The following is a 19,277-nucleotide window of genomic DNA, read 5'->3' as shown; positions in this document are numbered from 1 at the left end:
AGGTCAGTTAGGATCACCACTTTATTTTAAGAATGTGAAATGTCAGAATAGTAGAGAGAATTATTTATTTCAGCTTTTATTTCTTTCATCACATTCCCAGTGGGTCAGAAGTTTACATACACTCAATTAGTATTTGGTAGCATTGCCTTTAAATTGTTTAACTTTAGCTGGTGTAATTGAATCAGGTTTGTAGGGCTCCATGCTCGCACACACTTTTTCAGTTCTGCCCACAAATCTTCTATGGGACTGAGGTCAGGGCTGTGTGATGGCCACTCCAATACCTTGACTTTGTTGTCCTTAAGCCATTTTGCCACAACTTTGGAAGTACGCTTGGGGTCATTGTCCATTTGGAAGACCCATTTGCGACCAAGCTTTAAATTCCTGACAGATGTCTGAGATGTTGCTTCAATATATCCACATATATATATCCACATTTTCCTGCCTCATGATACCATCTATTTTGTGAAGTGCACCAGTCCCTCCTGCAGCAAAGCACCCCCACAACATGATGCTGCCACCCCTGTGCTTCACGGTTGGGATGGTGATCTTCGGCTTGCAAGCCGCCCCCTTTTTCCTCCAAACATAATGATGGTCATTATGGCCAAACAATTCTATTTTTGTTTCATCAGACCAGATGACATTTCTCCAAAAAGTACGATCTTTGTACCCATGTGCAGTTGCAAACCGTAGTCTGGCTTTCTTATGGCGGTTTTGGAGCAGTGGCTTCTTCCTTGCTGAGCGGCCTTTCAGGTCATGTCGATATAGGACTCGTTTTACTGTGGATATAGATACTTTTGTACCTGTTTCCTCCAGCATCTTCACAAGGTCCTTTGCTGTTGTTCTGCACTTTTCGCACCAAAGTACGTTCATCTATAGGAGACAGAACGCGTCTCCTTCCTGAGCGGTATGATGGCTGCGTGGTCCCATAGTGTTTATACTTGCGTACTATTGTTTGTACAGATGAACGTGGTACCTTCAGGCGCTTGGAAATTGCTCCCAAGGATGAACCAGGCTTGAGGAGGTCTAAAAAAACAATTCTGAGGTCTTGGCTGATTTCTTTTGATTTTCCCATGATGTCAAGCAAAGAGGCATTGAGTTTGAAGGTAGGCCTTGAAATACATCCACAGGTTCACCTCCAATTAACTCAAATAATGTCAATTAGCCTATCAGAAGCTTCTAAAGCCATTAAATAATTTTCTGGAATTTTCCAAGCTGTTTAAGGGCACAGTCAACTTAGTGTATGTAAACTTCTGACCCACTGGAATTATAAATTAAATAATCTATCTGTAAACAATTGTTCGAAAAATTACTTGTGTCACGCACAAAGTAGATGTCCTAACCGACTTGCCAAAACTATAGTTTGTTAACAGGAMATTTGTGGAGTGGTTGAAAAATTAGTTTTAATGACTCCAACCTAAGTGTATGTAAACTTCCGACTTTAACTGTAGCTAGCTGAACTTTCTAGTGTCTTAGCTAGCTAGTGGGCTAACAGCATCACAGGTGTTTTAGCTAGCAACCTCTGGGCTAAACCCAGATTTAGTTTGTTTGGCTAACACGAGCGGTGCTGTTTCTTCACAGTGTATTACCCCACCATTGAAGCACCATCCCTTTTACATTCTCGTGTGAAAGATAATCTAACTGTGCGTTCTATCTCGAGTTGCTTGGTTTACACACCAATTCAGCACTTGGTATTTCACATGATGGCTCGGCTAGCTGGCTATCATCACCCGCTAGTTGTCTACATTGCGCTCAGCTGGACTCTGGTGTCCTTAGACATAGAGTGAAGTACATGGAAAGTATTTCCCAGGCCTCATCCTTGTTCGAGGATGACTCCGTTGACAACAAAGTCCCAGAGGAGGGAGAAGCTACTCAGGCATCCCCTCCGCCTGCACTGCAGCCTGATGGATTACGCCCCTGAAAAATCATTTCTCCCCTCTGCTGAGTTTGTGCTACTCTGCCAGACCGAAGAGGTAGGGCAGGAGTGGTTCACCACAGACCTTAAGGATGCTTATTTCCACATCAGAGTTTATCCTGCACATGGGAGATATCTGAGGTTCACCATCAAGGGCACAGCCTACGAATATCTCACCTTACCATTCGGTCTGTCCCTTTGTGCCAAAGAGAGCCTTAAGAGTCTTGATGTACATCAACTATGGTTGATCTGCGTAGACACTCGTGCTCAGGTAGTGAAGCACACAGCCCAGATGTTGTCGCACCTGCTCGCTCTGGGCTTCAGGATGAATTGTGCCATAAACTCGCTCTTACCAATCCAGCAGAAAGTCTTTTGCCGATTGTCTCTGGACTCTGTAGCCTGTCGAGCAGCCCTCACTGTGGAGAGAGCAACGTTTTTTTGCCACTGTCCCTCAGGGTTTCGCCCAGGAACATCAGTCACGTACTAGATGTGTCTGAGTATTCTTGGGCTCATGGCCTCCATGATTGTGGTAGTTCCACTTTGTCTCCTCCTCATGAAATTTCCTGCGTTGGGTGACCTCACTCTGCTTGGACCCATCTCTCCACCGGCACAGGCGTGTGCTTCTCTTTGCAAAGTGTCTATCGGCACAACTGACATTTACTCCTGAGGTGCTGACCTGTTGCACCCTCTACAACCACTGTGATTATTATTTGACCCTGCTGGTCATCTATGAACGTTTGAACATCTTGAAGAAAGATCTGGCCTTAATGGCCATGTACTCTTATAATCTCCACCCGACACAGCCAGAAGAAGACTGGCCACCCCTCAAAGCCTGGTTCCTCTCTAGGTTTCTTCCCAGGTTCCTGCCTTTCTAGGGACTTTTTCCAAGCCACTATGCTTCTACATCTGCCTGCTCTTTGGGGTTTTAGGCTGGGTTTCTGTATAAGCACTTTGTGACATCTGCTAATGTAGAAAGAGCTTCATAAATACATTTGATTGATTGATCCCTCTTGACACAGGGCTGCCCTACTGGGAAAGTCTTCACGAGCAAAGTAGTGATGATGGATGCGTCACTACAGGGATGGGGGGCAGGTCAGGCTAGACAATACATCTACGGTGGCGTATATCAGCTGCCAAGGAGGAATGCGCTCCCGTCAACTTCACTCTCTGACGAGAAAGATCTTGCTATGGAGCAGCAAACATATGGTGTCTCTCAGAGCAACACATGCTAGGCAGACTAAACTCGAGTGAGGATTTACTGTCGCGGGGGAACCCCCTACCAGGGGAGTGGCGACTTCATACCTGAAGTCGTCGTGGACGTGTCGGGATATTACGACATGGCTGCCGTCGATCTGTACAGCTTGTTCTGTGCAATGCGGGATCACAACGCTCCTCTAGGTGTGGATGCGTTGGCCGACAAGTGGCCAGGTGTGCTTCTGTACGCCTTCCCTCCCGTGCAGTGGTGTAAAGTACTTAAGTAAAATACTTTAAAGTACTACTTAAATTGTTTTTTGGGGTATCTGTACTTTACTTTACTATTGATATTTGTGACAACTTTTTACTTTTACATCACTACATTCCTAAAGAAAATAATGTTATTTTTACTCCCTACATTTCTCCTGACACCCAAAAGTACTTTTTACATTTAGCAGGACAGGAATATTGTCAAATTCATGCAAGTATCAAGAGAACATCCCTGGTCATCCCTATTGCCTCTGATCTGGCGGACTCACTAAACACAAATGCTTCGTTTGTAATGCTTCGTTTGTCTGAGTGTTGGTGTTGGCTATTCTTAAATAAAAAACAAGAAAATTGTGCCATCTGGTTTGCTTAATATAGGGAATTTGAAATGATGTATACTTTTACTTTTACTTTAAATACATTCTGCCTGCAGTTATGGAACCCCTACCTGTCCCAGACCTGCTGTTTTCAACTCTTAATGATCGGCTATGAAAAGCCAACTGACATTTATTCCTGATTATTATTTGACCATGCTTGTCATTTATGAACATTTTGAACATCTTGGCTCTCTCTAATTCTCCTCCTTCTCTCTTTCTTCTCTCTCTCGGAGGAACTGAGCCCTAGGACCATACGTCAGGACTACCGGGCATGATGACTCCTTGCTGTCCCCAGTCCACCTGGCCTTGCTGCTGTCCCAGTTTCAACTGTTCTGCCTGCGGTTTGGAACCCCTACCTGTCCCAGACCTGCTGTTTTCAACTCTTAATTATCGGCTATGAAAAGCCAACTGACATTTATTCCTGATTATTATTTGACCATGCTTGTCATTTATGAACATTTTGAACATCTTGGCCATGTTCTGTTATAATCTCCACCCCCGCACAGCCAGAAGAGGACTGGCCACCCTCATAGCCTGGTTCCTCTCTAGGTTTCTTCCTAGGTTTTGGACTTTCTAGGGAGTTTTTCCTAGCCACGTGCTTCTACACCTGCATTGCTTGCTGTTTGGGTTTTAGGCTGGGTTTCTGTACAGCACTTCGAGATATTAGCTGATGTACGAAGGGCTATATAAAATAACTTGATTGATAAGGAACCAGCAAGAAAACATTTGTTGGAGACCTGTCATATGGAAAACTGACTCTGAGACTTTCAACCAGCGTTTTCAGCTGCGGCTGAACAGTTTGGTTGTGTGTTTAACTCTGCCTGTAAACACGTTGGATGATTCAGAATCCATTGAAGAGCTTGATCGATTCATTGACGAGAGATCTTACAAACTCAAAGAAACATGTCGCTGGTTTCGGAGGATTCAAGCATTGTTAAGGAAAACCATCCCAACCAACAAAACAAACAAAAACCAGGTTGGCCAATAGGTATCAACGATGGAACCAAACCATCCCTAGTAAGAGGGCGTGTGTGGCGAGTGGGGAGAGGTTTACTGATAAGTATGTTGACTTGTTAAAATCCATCAATGAAAGGCTTGCCAAACTTGATATCTTGGATATATTACGAGAGGACATCAATGCATTATGTGCTAGTCTAGAATTCAGCCAACATCAGATTGATGATCTAAGGAAAGAGAACATGGCGCTGAAAGGTACTGTAGACTCTATTCATAGCAAGGTGGAGGTGGTGCAAAGGAGAACAAACAACTTAAAGAAACCTTGCTTGATGTACAGTGTCGATATACGGAACAATCTAATACACTGCTCAAAAAATAAAGGGAACACTTAAACAACACAATGTAACTCCAAGTCAATCACACTTCTGTGAAATCAAACTGTCCACTTAGGAAGCAACACTAATTGACAATAAACTTCACATGCTGTTGTGCAAATGGAATAGACAACAGGTGGAAATTATAGCAATTAACAAAGACACCCCCAATAAGGAGTGGTTCTGCAGGTGGTGACCACAGACCACTTCTCAGTTCCTATGCTTCCTGGCTGATGTTCTGCTGCCTGCATCATCCTCAGCATGACCGGTTTGGCGGTGGGTCAGTCATGGTGTGGGGTGGCATTTCTTTGGGGGCCGCACAGCCCTCCATGTGCTCGCCAGAGGTAGCCTGAGCTGCCGTTAGGTACCGAGATGAGATCCTCAGACCCCTTGTGAGACCATATGCTGGTGCGGTTGGCCCTGGGTTCTCCTAATGCAAGACAATGCTTGACCTCATGTGGTGGAGTGTGTCAGCAGTTCCTGCAAGAGGAAGGCATTGATGCTATGGACTGGCCCGCCCGTTCCCCAGACCTGAATCCAATTGAGCACATCTGGGACATCATGTCTCGCTCCATCCAAAAACGCCACGATGCACCACAGACTGTCCAGGAGTTGACGGATGCTTTACTCCAGGTCTGGGAGGAGATCCCTGGAGACATCTGCCACCTCATCAGGAGCATGCCCAGGCGTTGTAGGGAGGTCATACAGGCACGTGGAGGCCACACACACTACTGAGCCTCATTTTGACTTGTTTTAAGGACATTACATCAAAGTTGGATCAGCCTGTAGTGTGGTTTTCCACTTTAATTTTGAGTGTGACTCCAAATCCAGACCTCCATGGGTTGATACATTTGATTTCCATTGATCATTTTTGTGTGAGCACATTCAACTATGTAAAGAAAAAAGTATTTAATAAGAATATTTCATTCATTCAGATCTAGGATGTGTTATTTTAGTGTTCCCTTTATTTTTTTGAGCAGTGTATATATAGGCTAACTTGGAACAAATAAAATAGTGCAGTCAAATTTAACATGGTCAATTCATAACCACTAATAAGATTGATATAGAAAATTATATTTTTTTCAAATGGAGATAGTTTCTATTGCCATGACCTTACTACCTACTAGGTAAAACCAAATGGTCCTTAGTGGTTCAATAATAAAATAAAGTAAGTATTACTTTATTAATGATCACTACATTTTACTATGTAATTGTTACATAGCTAATAATAAGTGTATAATTATTTATATCAGAAGTAATATGAAGAGAAAGAATAGCTTAGCAGTAAAGGAGTAATGGCAGTTCATTTATTCATTCATTCATGTGTTAATACACAGGAAAGGAAGCTATAATTTCACTGCACCATTCAGGCAACATGATCGTCACCATAGTTGTAACAGAATTGAGCAATAGCGGAAGGATGATGAAGGGAGAGGCTCCTTACCTTCTCCTGGTACTGTCGTCGGGACGAGTCCAGGGACTGGATGAGTGCTGTGGCATGGCCTATGAACACAGCATAGCAGGTGGCCCCGACGATCATACTGAGCATGGTGAGCCAGATATCAGACAGGCTCTCCGGGGCCTGCCGACCGTAGCCGATACACAGCATGTGGCTCATCGCCTTGAACACTGCAAACGAATATAGCTCCGACCAGGTGTCATTCTGCAGAAAGACAGAGAAATTAAACAGAAAATATTTTAAATATGGATTAAAGACAGAAGTTACCCATTTGGGGAGGAGAGGAGAAGGAATGGAGGAAGTTGGTGACTCAAAGTAAGAGACAAAAACGCACAGGGAGAGAGAGACCGAGAGGAGGGTAGGAGATAGAGAGGGCAGAAAATTGAGAATTGGGGACAAAGGGGACACGGAGAGGAAGTTGTATAAATGAGGACTCAGGGGAGATAAAGAGAGGGAGAGAGATAGAGAGGACGAGAAGGATAATTAGGGTGGGTGGGAAAGGGGGAGAGAGGGAGTGAAAGAGGGTTAGAGAGAGAGAGAGGGAGAGGGAGAAAGAAAGAGGTAGAAAGAAAGAGAGAAAGAAAGTGAGACAGAGTGAGGAGAGAAAGAGAGAAAGAGAAAGAGAGAAAGAAAGAAACAGAGAGAGAGAGAGAGATTGGGGGAATCCTGTGAGGCCTAATCAGTGAGAGGTAGAGGAGGTTCTGAACTGATTTCCATAGAGACTTTAAAGGAAAATTCCACCCGAAAACCTTTGGTACTGTCCCAAAATGTTTCGCTTGTCCGCAATCAAGTTTAAGATATATTTTGCAAAATGCATCATACGGGGATGATTTCTGTATTTTTTAAGTTACATATCTTGACAATTTGATTGCTGACAAGCACAATTTTAGGACTATGTCAACAACGGACTAACGAAACAAATACCAACAGTTTTGGGGTATTTTCCTTTAATGAGAGGCAATTAAATATGCCATTTCACAAATCTGAATCTCAATCCACACACCACAACAACGACAACAACACACACACAGGGTGACATTATGCAACCAATAAAAACAATACTGTGGAGCAGAATTCATTTTTATGCACGTCTATGAGATGGCGCCAATAATTTAAAGGTGCAGAGGTGCAGTATTCCACTCATTTTGTATTACAGTGAGTGTTCTCCAGTCGATTCGAAATATTGCAGTTTGTTTTTGGTACAATCTCAGCAATTTCTTGCAGTGCGGGCTGTGTAGTCAACAGAAAATGTCCAGGAAAGAAGCAACTAAAGGCCACGTCCTAATAGTCTGGCCAAGTCCCAGTACTTTTGAATAGCTTCCTTTCCTTGCCTCCTCTCCTTGTTTGAATTATTATTTGAATTGTGTTTACAGCTGAAGAGACAGCCATAGAGACCTCTAAAACCCTTTCACCTGTCTGTTAGTGGAAAGAAAAGTCACAAGGAAAGGATGCCAGCCAGTCCCACTTCACTCCATACTCCCTCCCCTTGGCCATAACCCTTTGACGTTACCAGATCTGAAGCATCTGGATAGGTATAAGTAGTGCAGTGGTGGAGCTTCAACCATATTGCTAACACTTTACAGATCTGCAAAATATGGATATGGCCAAGGGGAAGGGCTGGGGGGGGAGAATTGGGACCGGATGATAGTGTTGGAACATAGCCCCTATCCAGGGAGCCTCTGATGTCAACAACACCTTGTGGCCAACTGAGAAGCAGTTCAGTTATCCATTATTCCTACCAAGCACACAATGTTCTGTACTGATACAAAGTCAAGGCCTCCATAGATTTCTTATTTCCCATGCCCTTCTCTACCGCCCACGACACACAGCAGAGCAGAGCAGGGAAAGGGTACAGCTAGAGACTGCAGTCAAAATGTTCCACTTTGTCCTGCTCTCCCCTCCAGACTGCATTCAGTGGTGTAGGTTTAAATGTAATCGACTATGATAGAATAGAATAGAGAAACTTTATTGGGGAGGGAATTTGTCTTGCAAATACAACAAAGCTCTTCTGTTTCTCTTTGTTTTAAACAGCTACATGTACACTCTTCTACTATAATATGCTATGCTGAAACAACATATATTATACAACAGGTGGGTCTAATCCTGAATGCTGATTGGTTAAAACCGCATTCCAGCAGGTGTCTATTCCAACAGTTACCTCCGGCTAAATCTATGACTTTAAAATGCCTATTTACTCTGTTCCATCTGACTGCGCAATCCACTGTCTCAATCCACCCCAGCCAAGCAATTTCTAAACTTGATCTCCACAAAAAAAAGCATCTAGACATTATCTCACAATTCTTTTACACTAACATTTAGTTTTCAACAGCGAGGATTTGTATAAACCTTGCTGTCCAGAACACTGTTGTTCAGAGTAGCTAGCCAACAACCCAGCTAACACAATCAGTTCGAACTGAAGATGGAAAGACTGCAAACTAGCTGACTTTGTTTCGTTTTAGCTTTTTTCAATTTACATTTCTTTGTATATATCCATAAAAATTATGTCAGCTGATTCATGACTTCGACTGGCTGAGAAACGCTGCCTGCCTGTCTGTTTCATCCCGACTCGTTCATTACTTTTGGACATAAATATTGAAACAATGTTGCAAATGTCAGGCGAGACAGACAGCGAGCACAATTTTTATGCCAGGCGAAATTGCACCTCATTAGCGCATTGTTATGGATGTATCGAAATAAATGTCACTAGAAAACAGCTTTAACAAATGCAAATGCCGTTACTTTKCTGTAGTTGGCTAGCTAGCAAGCAAGGGATAAGAACATTTCCAGCCAGTATGGCAATGRAACATTTAGAACCAACGACTGGGTAACGTTCATAGATAATGAACCAAAAGACTAAACGACTGGGTCGAGTCTCTGGCAACCGAGCCGATAGAATGAACGACCAGCCGGCTTGGGTAGAAACCCTAGATTTGTGACGGGACCATATCTTGTGGAAGGATGAAATACACTGCTCAAAAAAATAAAGGGAACACTTAAACAACACAATGTAACTCCAAGTCAATCACACTTCTGTGAAATCAAACTGTCCACTTAGAGCACACTGATTGACAATACATTTCACACTGCTGTTGTGCAAATGGAATAGACAAAAGGTGGAAATTATGGCAAATAGCAAGACCACCAAAAAAAGAATGATCTGCAGAGTGTGACCACCAGACCACTTCTCGTTCCTATGCTTCCTGGCTGATGTTTTTCGTCACTTTTGAATGCTGGCGGTGCTCTCACTCTAGTTTAGCATGAGGACGGAGTCTCAACCCACACAAGTGGCTCAGTAGTGCAGATTCATCCAGGATGGCACATCAATTGCGAGCTGTGCAAAAAGGTTTTGCTGTGTCTGTCAGCATAGTGTCCAGAGATGGGGCGCTACCAGGAGACAGGCCAGTACATCAGGAGACGTGGAGGGAAGCCGTAGGGGCAACAAACAGCAGAGACCGCTACCTCGCCTTTGTGCAAGGAGGTGCACTGCCAGCGCCCCAGAAATGACCTCCAGCAGGCCCAAATGTGCATGTGTTCAGCATATGGTCTCACAAGGGTCTAAGGATCTCATCTTGGTAACTAATGGCAGTCAGGGTACCTCTGGCGAGCACATGGAGGGCTGTGCGGCCCACAAAGAAATGCCACCCCACACCATGCTGACCCATCGCCAAACCGGTCATGCTGGAGGATGTTGCAGGCAGCCAAACGTTCTCCACGTGTCTTCCAGACTCTGTCACGTCTGTCACATGTGCTCATGTGCTCAGTTGAACCTGCTTTCATCTGTGAAGAGCACAGGGCGCCAGTGCGAATTTGCCAATCTTGGTGTTCTCTGGCAAATGCCAAACGTCCTCACGGTGTTGGGCTGTAAGCACAACCCCACCTGGGACGTCGGGCCCTCATACACCCTCATAGGAGTCTGTTTTACCGAGTTTGAGCAGACACATGCACATTTGTGGCTGCTGGAGGTCATTTTGCAGGGCGCTGGCAGTGACCTCCTGCTGCACAAAGCGGAGTAGCGGTCCTGCTGCTGGGTTGTTGCCCTCCTACGGCTTCCTCCACGTTCTGCTGATGTCCTGTCTCTGTAGCGCCTCCATGTCTGGACACTATGTGCAGACACAGCAAACTTTTGCACAGCTCGGCTATATGATGTGCATCCTGGATGAACTGACTACCTGTACTTTGTGTGGGTTGTAGACTCCGTCTCATGCTACCACTAGAGTGAGAAGCACCGCCAGCATTCAAAAAGTGACCAAAACATCAGCCAGGAAGCATAGGAACTGAGAAGTGGTCTGTGGTCACCACCTTTGAGAATCAATTCCCTTTTGGGGTTCTTGCTAATTTGCCACTATATTTTCACCTTTTGTCTATTCATTTGCGACACAACAGCATGTGGAATTATTGTTCAATCAGTGTTGCTTCCTATGGGACAGTTTGATTTCACAGAAGTGTTGATTGACTTGGAGTTACATGTCGTGTTTAAGTGTTCTTTATTTTTTTGAGCAGTGTAGATTGAATACTAATAATAACGTTTTTTAATGGAAATATGTTATCATTATTTGAGTATGTTAGATCCGTGTATAAAAGTGATAATGCCCTCGAAGCCGGTGTTTGGAGGACATATTGGCACGGTTTGCCAGCCCTCGACTTTGTCCGGCCTAACAAACACCCGCGTCAATATATCCTCCAAAACACTGGTTCTCTGGCTTATCTATCAGTAGAACCCTGGACACTAGCTGATCCATATCTAGGACTTCTGTATTAAATGGTTAGAGTGAAAGGAGGACTGTTTTCTCAGGTAATAAAAACAGAAGGAAGAGAGTTCTTAAAATAAACCGTTGGCCCCACTGCAGGGGTTGCGGCTAAATGTGGATGTGGGAAAACAGAAACAGAAAACAATAGAGTGAGAGGTGAATAAGGATGAATGATGAGCATTTGGCTTGATAGCCCAGGCAGCTGGAGGAAAGAGAGTCGAATCAGAGGGAAAGAGCGGGAGGCGACGGCGAAAAGAGAGAAAGGAGGAGAGAGGAAGAGGAAGACGAGAGAGAAGAGAAGAGAGAAGAGAGAGAGGGAGAGAGAGAGAGAGAGACGAGGAGAGAAGGAGAAGGGAGAGGGAGAGGAGAGAGAGAGAGAGAGAGATGAGAGAGAGAGAGAGAGAAGAGAGAGAGAGAGAGGAGAGAGAGAGAGAGGTGAGTGAAGTGAGGTAGTGAGTGAGAATGAGAGAGAGGAGGGAGATGAGAAGAGGCATCTCAGGGGTTAACCCACTGGGCACGTCAATACAGGAAGTTGATACATGTGTAAACATCTGTTCAAACTATGAAAGGGATGCTATACTAGCCTTCCAAACAGACTTCCTATGGATTACAGGGGGCTACCCCATACTGTTTAAACTATTAGGTTCATTCCCCATCTGAAAAACACTTCCGCATTCAAACACCGGTCGCATTCCGCTTCGCTCCACAGGTAGATCACATTTCATTTCATTTCATTACAGTACAACCGGTTTGATTTGTTTATCGTAGCTAGCTACAGTAGCCGTTCTTTGTATCAAAGATAATTTGTTGTTAGAGCGATTTTTCTAGTTAGCTAGCCAGCTATTTTCGTCCTTTAACTAACGGAACGTAATCAACACTGCTAGCTAGCCAGCTAGCCACCGAATAGCCGCACTGTAGAAACTATTACATTCAACGGAAACGACGGAACACTTGATTAGTGTAGTGTTAGCTTCAGCATAGTATTGTCTTTGCTGTCTTTGTATCAAGATAACTGTGGGGTAGAGTATTTTCGGTTAGACTAGCCAGCTATTTTCGTCCGCCGCGTTGGCCTTCATTTCCTTACTAGTCAACACTGCAGTCAATGCTAACACTGCTCTACACTCTAGCTAGCAACTTCTACCGAATAGCAGCACTGTAGAAACTATTACATTACACGGAACGATTTGTGTGTAGTGTTAGAAGCTAGTGGTTAGCTGCTACATAGTTGTCTTGCTGTCTTGTTCTAAGACAATTGTGTAGTTTAGAACTAATTATCTAGCCGTTACCTGGCCAGCTACACTTTCAAACAAAGGTCAACACGCAGCATGCTAGCTAGGCTACTTCAGCCAGTTCTATCATTTTATCATTTTAGTCAAATAAGATTTTGCACAGTAGCTTAACTTTCTGAATTCGGACGTGTAGTCCACTTGTCATTCCAATCTCCTTTTGCATTAGCTAGCCTCTTCTGTAGCTGTCAACTATGTGTCTGTCTATCCCTGTTCTCTCCTCTCTGCACAGACCATAAAAGCTTCACACCGCGTCGCGGCCCCTAACTGGTGGTCCCAGCGCGCACGACCACGTGGAGTTCCCGTCTCCGCGTAGCCTCTGAACTGCGACTCGGCCAACAAGGCAAGTTCATCTCAGCCTATGCTTCCTCCAGTCCCTCGACTTTTGGCATGACGGAAACATGGATCACCACAGATAACACTGCTACTCCTACTCTCTCTTTCGTCGCCACGTGTTCGACCACCCCGAGAGCTTCTGGTCAGCGTGGGCCGGAGTCCTCATCTCTCCAAGTGGTCATTCTCTCTTTCTCCCTACCCATCTGTCTATCGCCTCCTTTGTATTGCCTGTCACGATTACCAGCCCTTTCAAGCTTAACATCTTATCATTTATCGCCCTCCAAGTTCCCTCAGAGAGTTTATCAATGAGCTTGAACTTGATAAGCTCCTTTCTGAGGACGGCTCACTCACAGTTCTGGGCGACTTTAACCTCCCCACGTCTACCTTTGATCATTCCTCTCTGCCTCCCTTCTTTCCACTCCTCTCCTCTTTTGACTCACCCTCTCACCTTCCCCCCTACTCACAAGGCAGGCAATACGCTGACCTCATCTTTACTAGATGCTGTTCTTCCACTAACCTCATTGCAACTTCCCTCCAAGTCTCCGACCACTATACTTGTATCCTTTCCTCTCGCTCTCATCAACATCCCACCACTGCCGATACTCGGTGTTCGCGCGTCCAGCTGTCGCTCTCTTCTCCCCGATTCTCTTCTCCTCTTCCTCCCATCATCTCTCCCTGGCTCAAACCTTCATCCAACACTATCTCCGATTCTGCGCTCCCTCAACCCTCCTCTCTCCTTTCTGATCCTTTGACTTCTAGTGTCCCTATATCCTCAGGCCGGCTCGGTCCTCCCCATACCGCTCCGGTGGCTCGACGACTCATGTGCGAGTCACAGAACAGGATCCGGGCCAGCCGAGCGGAAATGGAGGAAACTCGCCTCCTCTGGGTCGCTGGCATCTTTACTCTCTCTCTTACATGCTTCTTCGTCTGTGCAATAAAGCCCTTTCACACTTAAAATTCACGCATCCTCTAACCTTAGTTGTGTGTTTCCCCTTCCTCGTCGCTCCCTGATCCCCTCCCTCCACCCGCTTCCCTTTCGGCGTGCGTGGCAGGGCTTCCCTACTTGTAAAGGGGTTGTGTGTAAAAGAAGGGTCGAGATCGATCTCGTTTGCTAGCTCAAACGACACCGGCTGGTTCTGCTACACTGCCCTACCCTGTGCTCTGACCTCTTTCTCCCTCTCTCCAGATGAAATTCGCTCTTGTGACGGCGCCGCCCAACAACCTGCCCGCTTGACCGTATCCCCCTCCTCTCTTCTCCAGACCATTCCGGAGACCTTCTCCTTACCTACCTCGGCTCATCCAACTTCCACTGACCCGCGCTGGCTACGTCCCTTCCGTCTCAGAGAGCGAGAGTTGCACCCCTTCTGAACCTAACTCGATCCTCCGATGTCAAACAACTACAGACCAGTTCACCTTCTTTCTTTTCTACTCCAAAACTACTTGAACGTGCGTCTTGGCCAGTTCTCCTGCTATCCTCTCGAATGCCTTACTTGATCCAAATCAGTCAGTTTCAAGACTAGTCATTCAACGGAGCTGCTCTTCTCTGTATCACGGAGGCGCTCCGCACTGCTAAAGCTAACTCTCTCTCCTCTGCTCTCATCCTTCAGACCTATCGGCTGCCTTCGATAGTGAACCATCAGATCCTCCTCTCCACCCTCTCCGAGTTGGCATCTCCGGCGGCCCACGCTTGGATTGCGTCCTACTGACAGGTCGCTCCTACCAGGTGCGTGGCGAGAATCTGTCTCCTCACCACGTGCTCTCACACATGGTGTCCCCAGGGCTCTGTTCTAGGCCCTTCCTATTCTCGACTTACACCAAGTCACTTGGCTCTGTCTAAACCTCACATGGTCTCTCCTATCATTGCTATGCAAGAGACACAATTATCTTCTCCTTTCCCCCTTCTGATGACCAGGTGGCGATGCTCTTGAATGTTGCAGATATCACCCTCAAGCTGAACCTCGGCAAGACGGAGCTGCTCTTCCTCACGGGGAGGGACTGCCCGTTCCATGATCTCGCCATCACGGTTGACAACTCCATTGTGTCCTCCTCCCAGAGAGCTAAGAACCTTGGCGTGATCCTGGACAACACCCTGTCGTTCTCAACTAACATCAAGGCGGTGGCCCGTTCCTGTAGGTTCATGCTCTACAACATCCGCAGAGTACGACCCTGCCTCACACAGGAAGCGGCGCAGGTCCTAATCCAGGCACTTGTCATCTCCCGTCTGGATTACTGCAACTCGCTGTTGGCTGGGCTCCCTGCCTGTGCCATTAAACCCCTACAACTCATCCAGAACGCCGCAGCCCGTCTGGTGTTCAACCTTCCCAAGTTCTCTCACGTCACCCCGCTCCTCCGCTCTCTCCACTGGCTTCCAGTTGAAGCTCGCATCCGCTACAAGACCATGGTGCTTGCCTACGGAGCTGTGAGGGGAACGGCACCTCAGTACCTTCAGGCTCTGATCAGGCCCTACACCCAAACAAGGGCACTGCGTTCATCCACCTCTGGCCTGCTCGCCTCCCTACCACTGAGGAAGTACAGTTCCCGCTCAGCCCAGTCAAAACTGTTCGCTGCTCTGGCCCCCCAATGGTGGAACAAACTCCCTCACGATGCCAGGACAGCGGAGTCAATCACCACCTTCCGGAGACACCTGAAACCCCACCTCTTTAAGGAATACCTAGGATAGGATAAAGTAATCCTTCTCACCCCCCCCCCCCTTAAAAGATTTAGATGCACTATTGTAAAGTGGCTGTTCCACTGGATGTCATAAGGTGAATGCACCAATTTGTAAGTCGCTCTGGATAAGAGCGTCTGCTAAATGACTTAAATGTAAATGGATAGGAAGCTATATGCTCAGGTTTTGAGAGCCTGGCTTGGAAGTACAGTAGTAGGTAGAGGAGAACAGGATGTAATTGATGACATCGGGGTCTCCTTGAATCCTTAGGGGCTGTGTCCCAATATTTTTTACGTTTATTTTCTTTGATACACTCTGCTGGCTCACTGTACGCAAGTAGTATGTCCAGACCATACATAAGCTATACCCGATCAGTACAATTGATTCCAAGATGGCGTAGCAGTTCAGACGTCTTTGTCTTGTCGTGTCCCGTGTATGTATCTTTTTTCTTTCGTAAATATTTCGTATATATTTTTTATGTTTTTAACCTCAGTTTCAACATACTCTTCTGCAACCCACCTCACCCAATGTGGTATGGATCTGCTATTTTCTATACTTTAGAACCGGAACCCCCAACTTAAGTTAGCCAGCTAACTAGCTACTAGCTAGTAGTCAGTTAGCCACTGCTAGCGGTCATCAGCTAATCTTAGCTCGGTCAACTCCTGCCAGTCTGCACAGCGTGATTCAACCCAGAGCATACCGGACTGCTTTTTCTCCACATCTCCAGTTTCCTACCGCAAGCTCTCAACCTTTTCACCTGGATCATCACAGCTAGCTATCTGCTATCTGAGTGGCTACCCCCTGGCTAACGTCTCTGTCCCGAAGTAAGCGCCAGTGAGCCTGGAACTAGCCTCGTGCTAGGCCATCAGCCACTCCTTGGGCTACAATACATATTTTGCCAATTGGCCTGGACCCCTTTTTCTGCCGACACGGATCCCCGGCGATCCATTTGGGGTGGCAGGTAGCCTAGTGGTCAGAGCGTTGGGCTAGTAACCGAAAGGTTGCAAGATCGAATCCCCGAGCTGACAAGGTAAAAACCTGTCGTTCTGCCCCTGAACAAGGCAGTTGTTCCTAGGCCGTCAATGAAAATAAGAATTTGTTCTTAACTGACTTGCCTAGTTAAATAAAGATAAAATACAAATAAAATAAAAATTACGACTGGTCTACTGACGTAATTCGCCCGAGGGGTTTCAACAGGTTGCGACGTCGCCTGAAGGCCCATTATTGTMTWATTTCACTGTATAGCCTCCAGCCCTGCTCAATATGCCTTAGCTAGCCCTTTTGTTTCACCTCCCACACATGCGGTGAGCTCACCTGGTCTAAATGATGATTCTAGAGACAAAACCTCTCTCATCGTCACTCAATGCCTAGATTTACCTCCACTGTATTCACATCCTACCATACCCTTGTCTGTACATTATGCCTTGACTCTATTCTTCCGTGCCCAGAAACCTGCTCCTTTTACTCTCTGTTCAGAACGCACTAGACGACCAGTTCTTATAGCCTTTAGCCGTACCCTTATCCTACTCCTCCTCTGTTCCTCTGGTAAAGTAGAGGTTAATCCAGGCCCTGCAGCGCCTAACTCCACTCCCATTGCCCAGGCGCTCTCATTTGTTGACTTCTGTAACCGTAAAAGCCTTGGTTTCATGCATGTTAACATTAGAAGCCTCCTCCCTAAGTTTGTTTTATTCACTGCTTTAGCACACTCTGATAACTTGGATGTCCTAGCCGTCTCTGAATCCTGGCTTAGGAAGGCCACCAAAAATCCTGAAATTTCCATCCCTAACTATAACATTTTCCAACAAGATAGAACTGCCAAAGGGGGTGGAGTTGCAATCTACTGCAGATATAGCCTGCAGAGTTCTGTCATACTATCCAGGTCTGTGCCCAAACAATTTGAGCTTCTACTTCTAAAAATCCACCTTTCCAGAAACAAGTCTCTCACCATTGTCGCTTGTTATAGACCACCTTCTGCCCCAGCTGTGCCTGGACACCATATGTGAATTGATTACCCCCCATCTATCTTTAGAGCTCGTACTGTAGTGATGTCCTAAACTGGGACATGCTTAACACCCCGGCCGTTCCACAATCTAAGCTAGATGCCCTCAATCTCACACAAATTATTCAATGAACCTACCAGGTACAACCCCAAATCCGTAAACACGGACACCCTCACAGATATCATACTGACCAACCTGCCTCTAAATACACCTCTGCTGTCCTTCAAACAGGATTTTCAGCGATCACTGCCTCATTGCCTGCGTCCATAATGGGTCTGCGGTCAAATGACCACTCCTCATCGCTGTCAAACGCTCCCTAAAATATTTCAGCGAGCAGGCCTTTCTAAATCGACCTGGCCTTGGTATCCTGGAAGGATATCGACCTAGTCCGTCAGTAGAGGATAGCCTGGTTATTCTTTAAAAAGTGCTTTCCTCACCAGCTTTAATAAGCATGCCCCTTTCCAAAAATATTGAACCAGGAACAGATATAGCCTTGGTTCCTTCCAGACCTGGACTTGCCCTCGACCAGCACAAAACATCCTGTGGCGTACTGCATTTACATCGAATAGCCCCCGCGATATGCAACTTTTCAGGGAAGTTAGGAACCAATATACACAGGCAGTCAGGAAGCAAAGGCTAGCTTTCAAAAAGCATTTTGCATCCTGTAGCACAACCCAAAAAGTTCTGGGACATTGTAAAGTCCATGGAGAATAAGAGCCACCTGTCCCAGCTGCCCACTGCCACTGAGGCTAGGAAACAACTGTTACCACTGAAAAATCACATTAATTTGAGAATTTCAATAAGCATTTTTCTACGGCTGGCCATGCTTTCCACCTGGCTACCCCTACCTTGGTCAACAACTCTGCACCCCTCACAGCAACTTACCCAAACCTCCCCCATTTCTCCTTCACCCAAATCCAGATAGCTGATGTCCTGAAAGAGTTGCAAAATCTGGACCCTACAAATCAGCTGGGCAAGACAATCTGGACCCTCCTCTTTGTAAAATTATCCGCCGCATTGTTGCAACCCCTATTACTAGCCTGTTCAACCTGTCTTTCGTATCGTCTGAGATCCCCAAGATGATTGGAAAGCGTGCTGCGGTCATCCCCTCTTCAAAGGGGGAGACACTCTAGACCCAAACTGTTACAGACCTATATCTATCCTACCCTGCATTTCTAGGGTCTTCGAAAGCCAAGTTAACAAACAGATCCCCCGACCATTTTGAATCCACTGTACCTTCTCTGGTATGCAATCTGGTTTCCGAGCTGGTCATGGCTGTACCTCAGCCACGCTCAAGGTCCTAAATGATGTCATAACCACCACCGATAAAAGACAATACTGTGCAGCCGTATTCATCGACCTGGCCAAGGCTTTCGACTCTGTCAATCACCACATTGTTATCGGCAGACTCAACAGCCTTGGTTTCTCAAATGACTGCCTCGCCTGGTTCACCAACTACTGCTCAGACAGATTTCAGTGTGTCAAATTGGAGGGCCTGTTGTCTGTTGTCAATTCTCTCAAGACTCTTTTCTCTGTATACATCAATGATGTCGCTCTTGCAGCTGGTGATTCTCTGATCCACCTTACGCAGACGACACCATTCTGTATACTTCTGGCCCTTCTTTGGACACTGCTTAACTAACCTCCAGACGAGCTTCAATGCAATACAACTTCCTTCCGTGGCCTCCAATTGCTCTGA

At 45.9% G+C, this 19,277-nt stretch overlaps 1 protein-coding gene across 1 annotated transcript in view; it reads right to left on the bottom strand.

Moving 5' to 3' along the window:
- LOC111978943 (potassium/sodium hyperpolarization-activated cyclic nucleotide-gated channel 2-like) overlaps positions 1-19,277 on the bottom strand; it is a 66,336-nt gene that overhangs the window by 18,489 nt on the left and 28,570 nt on the right. Inside the window, exon 5 of the mRNA XM_070448769.1 lies at positions 6,526-6,744. Within this exon, the coding sequence (XP_070304870.1) occupies positions 6,526-6,744 (219 nt within the window). The remainder of the gene's footprint in view (positions 1-6,525; positions 6,745-19,277) is intronic.

The sequence above is a fragment of the Salvelinus sp. IW2-2015 genome, linkage group LG19 (assembly GCF_002910315.2).
Source record: "Salvelinus sp. IW2-2015 linkage group LG19, ASM291031v2, whole genome shotgun sequence".
Taxonomy (NCBI): domain Eukaryota; kingdom Metazoa; phylum Chordata; class Actinopteri; order Salmoniformes; family Salmonidae; genus Salvelinus; species Salvelinus sp. IW2-2015.
The sequence above is the reverse complement of the archived record's forward strand: the minus strand, read 5'-3'. Positions and strand labels throughout refer to the sequence as shown.